Source organism: Melanerpes formicivorus, unplaced genomic scaffold (assembly GCF_026170545.1).
Source record: "Melanerpes formicivorus ecotype bairdi unplaced genomic scaffold, bMelFor1.0.p_v2 SCAF_28, whole genome shotgun sequence".
Lineage (NCBI taxonomy): Eukaryota > Metazoa > Chordata > Aves > Piciformes > Picidae > Melanerpes > Melanerpes formicivorus.
Window position 1 is genome coordinate 7,500,241 of NW_027142380.1, and position 6,000 is coordinate 7,506,240.

At 48.2% G+C, this 6,000-nt stretch overlaps 2 protein-coding genes across 2 annotated transcripts in view; one reads left to right on the forward strand and one right to left on the reverse strand.

The window, feature by feature from the left end:
• Window positions 1-105, reverse strand: part of EIF4E3 (eukaryotic translation initiation factor 4E family member 3) — a 38,953-nt gene extending 38,848 nt beyond the window's left edge. Inside the window, exon 1 of the mRNA XM_068154368.1 lies at window positions 87-105. Coding sequence (XP_068010469.1) covers window positions 87-91 — 5 coding nt within the window. The 5' untranslated portion in view covers window positions 92-105. The remainder of the gene's footprint in view (window positions 1-86) is intronic.
• Window positions 106-370: 265 nt separating this feature from the next.
• On the forward strand, window positions 371-2,725 carry GPR27 (G protein-coupled receptor 27). Its single transcript, XM_068154420.1, has one exon. It carries the CDS (start codon window positions 508-510, stop codon window positions 1,648-1,650), a length of 1,143 nt encoding a protein of 380 aa, XP_068010521.1. The 5' UTR covers window positions 371-507; the 3' UTR covers window positions 1,651-2,725.
• Window positions 2,726-6,000: the final 3,275 nt, after the last annotated feature.

A 6,000-nucleotide genomic window follows, 5' to 3' on the forward strand; every position in this document is an offset into this window, starting at 1 on the left:
CGGGGAGCGGGGGCGGAGGCAGAGCGGGGGGGAGAGGGGGAGGAGAAGGAGGGAAGGGAAGGGAAAAAGGAGGGAGGGAGATTTACCCCATTGTCCTCGGCGGGAGCTGGGCAGAGCCGCTGCCGCTGTGCGCAGGCTCGGCCGGCCCCCTCGCCCGGCGCGGAGGAACAGCTCGCCGGCGGTAAGGGGGTGGGTGGCTGTCCCCGTCCCCCCCTTCCCCAGCGCATCCCCCATCCCCATGGGGCGGCGGCGGCGGCGGGCGCGGCCGTAGTGGGGCCGCGGGGCGGGGGGAGCCGCATGGCCCGTGGGGAGCGCGGCGGCAGCGCCCCGCGGCGCCGGGGCGGCGGCGGAGGCGGAGGGGAGAGAACGGCGGCGGCGGCGGGCATGGGGGCTCCGGGCGGCCCGGCCCTCGGCCCCGGCGTGCTGCCGCGGCGCTGAGACCCCGGCCCTGTCTGCGTGGTGCTGCTGAGGAGGAGGGAGTGGAGGAGGAGGAGGAGGAAGGACCCGATGGCGAACAGCAGCGAGCTGGGGAGCAGCAGCAGCCCGCACCTGCCCAGCGCCGGCGGCCTGCTGAGCGCCTCCGGGCTGAAGCTGGCCACCCTGGGCTTGATCCTCTGCGTGAGCTTGGCCGGCAACGTGCTCTTCGCCTGGCTCATCCTGAAGGACCGGCACCTGCACCGCGCCCCGTACTACCTGCTGCTGGACCTCTGCCTGGCCGACGGGCTGCGCTCGCTGGCCTGCTTCCCCTTCGTCATGCTGTCGGTGCGCAGCGGGGCTGCCTGGCCCCACGGGCCCCTCAGCTGCAAGGTGCTGGCCTTCCTGGCCGTGCTCTTCTGCTTTCACGCTGCCTTCCTGCTCTTCTGTGTGGGGGTGACGCGCTACATGGCCATTGCCCATCACCGCTTCTATGCCAAGCGCATGACGGGCTGGACCTGCCTGGCTGTGGTGTGCATGGTGTGGACCCTCTCCATGGCCATGGCCTTTCCCCCCGTCTTTGACGTGGGCACCTACAAGTTCATCCGGGAGGAGGAGCAGTGCATCTTCGAGCACCGCTACGTCAAGGCCAATGACACGCTGGGCTTCATGCTCATGCTGGCGGCTGTCATTGCAGCCACCCACCTGGTCTACATCAAGCTCCTCTTCTTCATCCATGGCCATCGCAAGATGAAGCCGGCCCAGCTGGTACCGGCCATCAGCCAGAACTGGACTTTCCACGGGCCGGGAGCCACCGGCCAAGCAGCTGCGAACTGGACGGCTGGCTTTGGAAGGGGGCCCACGCCACCCACCCTTGTGGGCATAAGGCAGGCCACCCACAGCCAGATCAAGAGGCTGCTGGTGCTCGAGGAGTTTAAGATGGAGAAAAGGCTCTGCAAGATGTTCTACATGATCACCTTGCTCTTCCTGCTTCTGTGGTCCCCCTACATTGTGGCCTGCTACCTGCGGGTCTTCATTAAGGCCAGCTCCATCCCCCAAGTCTACCTGACCACCTCTGTCTGGATGACGTTTGCCCAAGCAGGGGTCAACCCCATCCTCTGCTTCATCTTCAACAAGGAGCTCAGGGTCTGTCTCCGAGCCCACTTCCCGTGCTGCCAAAGCATCCAGAGCACCCAGGGCACCATCCTTTGCGATCTCAAGAGCTTTGGGATGTAGGGGGACTTTTCTCTTTCTTAAAAAAGAAAGATGGATATAATTTTCCATGTTTCTGCATATGATCTCAAGAGAGTGTGACCTGTGGGGGACATACTAAACCACCGCCCAGCACCCAAACCTTAGGCTGTAAGAAGCTATTTTATTTATTTTTCTATATTTTGCGTATGCTCTCTTCAGAACATAAAAGGTTGCTGTCTATGGGAACAGGTACTTGAGCAGAACACCCCTAAACCTTAGGCAGTAAGAAGCTGTGTTTCTTTGTGATTGTGTGGTTTTTAAAAACAAAAAAAAAACAAACCACCAGGGCTCTAAGTTTCTGGTCTTGCTTCTAATGTTTCTAGACATGTTTCCAACAGATACGGATTAAGGCCATGGCATCTTTTTTTGTTTCCCTATTCCTGTCTGTTTTGATAAAGGCTTAACAATTTTACTCATGTAATATTTGATAAGGGCCAAGACAATTTTATACTAAAGTTATTTTTGATGACCTCAAGAGGTGTTGTTTTGTTATTATTTGATTCCAAGTGAAGACCAAGAAGAGGACGTTCCTAATGTGGTCAGAAGTCAGTTTTTGGTGGGAGCTGTTGGGTTCATTCATTCTCCAATGGTTTTGAGTATTTGAAGCAGTTGTTACTTACAACTTTTGCTTGACATGCAAACAGTGTAGAACTACTTTTCAATTTTTTCTTGTTGCACTATTCATTTGGTAATATTTCAGAACTATTTGTGAAACGTGATTTTAAAAATATCAACTTTAAAAAAAACAATCAACTATAGCAGTTTTTAAAACCTAGATTGAAATTCATATTTTACTGCCTTTATAGGAAGTTATCTACAAACCTGGGTAATACTTGTACATTTTGACTGTTTTCTTTAATAAAATATTGAAAACCTTTACTGTATGTAATTGTTTCAGAATGGCAGCATTCTGCTTTGCTGACAAATAACTTGTGTATGTGGAAGGTTGTATGTCTTGTGTCTGAGTAGATTTCACAGCTGAGGTTATTATGGACAAGCACAATCCTTTTGCTGTTAGATCTCAATTGAGGTGTTTATACCAATAAAAGTGACTAAAGCCATTCTTAAGAAGACTTAAGTTCATGATGGGCAACAGGTTTAACTGGCACAATTCTTTGTGTCTACTGAAACCAGATTTCTGGTTTAGCTGATAGCTACTCTGCTAATGCTAGAAAAAAACCCAAACAAACCCAGAAGTGTGTAATTGTGGATTGCTAATTTTAGTTGGCAAAGCAGTTTTTTAACATGGTGGCTTGGTTAACACTGTGCTCCCAAACTGTGTTCTTAATGGGTAATTTGCACTGATTAAGCATGGCATTTTAAACTGCTTTATTGTTCTACAAAAACTTCTCTGAAAGTATTTTAACCAGAAGCCTTTTAGTAGGATCCTGACAACGTTTTAGCCGTCTCAGAGGAAGCTGTCCCTGATGTGCTTTCTCACTGTCTCATGTAACATTTAACAAACATCAGTCGTGGCAGTCCTGGAGCAGGTTGCACACGAAACAGCAGAGATAAGCTCGGTGTTCATGAAGAAATCTACATCTGTGCTAAGAGTATTTCTGTAGAAAGCAGTCCAAAGTTGTTAGCCATCACCTGAGCAATAATTGTCCTGACTGAAGTGAGCACAGACAGACATGTGCCAGATCAGAAGGCAGCTGAGGTGGCAGCTTCAGATTTAGGCAGGGAACTAAATGAGGTGGGGCTTATAGGTTTTTTGTTTTGGGGGTTTTGTTTGTTTGTGTTTTGATTTTTAATTGCTTGCCGCCCCTAAATCAGATTTGAGCACTAGAGAGGCAACATTTCTTGGAGTGCATAAAAAGAAGTTTGCAATTTAAGCTTTTGGTGTAGTTGCAGAGAAAGTAGGCAGGGGGAAGGTGGAGCTGTTCTGGTACTGCCAGAGCTGGGCAAAGAGATCTGACCATGGATGAGGTATCTAGAAAATAAAGTGAGACAATGTATCATTTCCAAATCTGTTTGAAAAGGCATCTGGGTACAGGAGGAAAGATGTCAAGACCTTCAGATCACAGCAGAAGTTGGTTATCTGTGCTAATTACATTTTCATCCTGGAATATCAGATCATAGTTCAGTGATTTTTGAGCAGTAAAGGCAGAGAGTTGTGTTACAAAGATGTAGGGGCAAAGCATTGATGCTGTGCTGGGAATTCTCTTCCAAGCATACCTGTAGGTCTGTTTCACTGTTAGGTCTGAATTTCAGCAGGGTTCCAACTTTTTGCAGAACCACCTTTCCTTAAAACTGAAGAAGCTTCCTATCTGGGAGCCTAGAACCTGTAATCTTGCTGCTTTGTTTCTCCTAATCCTGCTGGTACCAAAGCCAATGTTTTCCTTCTCCTACTCTATTAAAAAATGCCTGATATTTTGGCATCCTGTCTCTCTTCCAGGCTATAAGTAGTATGGTTATGATTCTATTTAAACCACAGAGATGGGAGAATAGTTATTTTAAAACCTCCTGAAAAGCTGCAAGGAGCAGATTTTCATTTTTAGAATCAAGCACAAGTTGTGTAGTCAATCCTGTACGCGGGGGAAGAAAAACTCACCTTTGGGTGACCTGGTGGTTTTATTTAGCTCATCAAGCCACGCTGCTGAACTGAATGCCACTCTCTGTGCATAGAATTATAGAACATTTTGGGGTAGAAAGGACCTTTAAAGGTCATCTAGTCTAACCCTTGGGCATTCCCCATCTCAGCAATGCTCTAGCTGATAGATGAGCCCTGCTCTTACCCACTGAATATAAGGGATGCTTTGCTATCACCCATGAGTGGCAACTAGTCTTGGTCTTGATACAACAAAAGGATGCAAAATGCTTAAAAACAGTATCTGTACACCATGCCCTTTGCTTGCATGTCGCTTCCAGGGGTGTCTCAGGACTTCTGATGCTCTCTGAGGACAGAAGTGGTGCTGTTTGAGTTAAGTTTTTATTTTAGATACTTGCAATATCAGGCAGATTATGATCCTGACCACACAAGTACCAAAGAGAAGGAACTCAGTAGCTTTATTTCAAGGCTTAGATGGGGATTGTGCAAATAATGGCAAATACAGAACTAAATATCAAGAACAGACACGGCAGAAAATGAACTGGTACTTGGTGGTGGCACACCAGCAAACACCACTTTGCTGGTCTATCCAGCTGGTTGAGAGTGCACCAAGAAAGTATGAAAACCCAGAACAGGCTGGAAAGGCACCAAAGGATAAATATTCCTTCTGAAATCTGAGAAAATACAGGAAAATTAGAAAGAGAAAATCTCATTTCCAAAGCACAGCATTAACATGCTCTCAGAATATCCTTTAGCCTGTGTATGGAGAGAGTGGGTCACAGAGATTGAATGCTTTGGCCAATATCAGATCTGGATAACAAAATGAGGGAAATAAGGAGGATGGGCTGAGCACAGGAAGCAGCCATTGATAGTGTTGGGATCCGTGAGGTAAGGCTGTGAGCCTCCATATCCCCAGCTGCCCATCCAGAGCCCAGAATGTTTATGGTCTTGCTTATCAGTGCTATTGGTTGAGACTCAGAGCTGGGTATCAATAATTACTTCCCATGTTCATGTGAGAAGCTATTGCAGCTTGTGCAAGTTCTAGGCTCATTAGTGAAAACTCAGGTGGCCTGACCCCCTCTCCTCACCCGACTGACCAAAAGGCAAAATACACAGAGGGTTTTGTGAACTACGTGGCAGCAGGGCTCTCCCAGCTTTTCCATCTACCTGTACTTGACCAGAATATAGATAAAGTCCTCTCTGTACCCCTCCAGGCAGATGTATGATAGATAGCTTTCCATATTCTGGGCAACACAAGTGCTGAGTATCAGAGGAAATACCAACATGATTCCCCCCTGAGATTCTCTGCAGTCCAGCTCAGAGATCCCAGCATGCTTGCTCTTGCATACTTGTGGTGAGTTGGAGTTGCACTGAGAGCTGCTCTGGAAAAAAACTTGATTGCTGCTGGCATCTTCACTCACTCACTCACCAGGTATTTAACACATTCCTTGCAAATGTTCCCAGTCCAAATCTTGTAGTTGGTGAAAGTTTTTAGAATAAACTGAAGTGTCAGATCAGCATGAAAAATGACACTGGCCTGACATCTCAGCAAACAGCAGCTATGGTGGTCTCTGATTTACAGCACTCAATGCTTGGAGGCCTGTGGGGTGCTCCTAGCTCTGCTGTTAGATTTGGAGTGAGCTTGCTAGGAAAGGGGCTGAAATAATTGGCCCCAGCCAAATTATATTGTTGGGTCAAGGTCTCATTCAGTGACTGTGCTGGAGGTGGAGGATGAGCAAAGCTCACAGGCTGTCATTATTTGCTTTTCCAGTACCAGGTCT

What these genes read in the sequence shown, in the direction of transcription:
- GPR27 (XM_068154420.1), top strand. Translation starts at nt 508, where the DNA reads ATGGCGAACAGCAGCGAGCTGGGGAGCAGCAGCAGCCCGCACCTGCCC.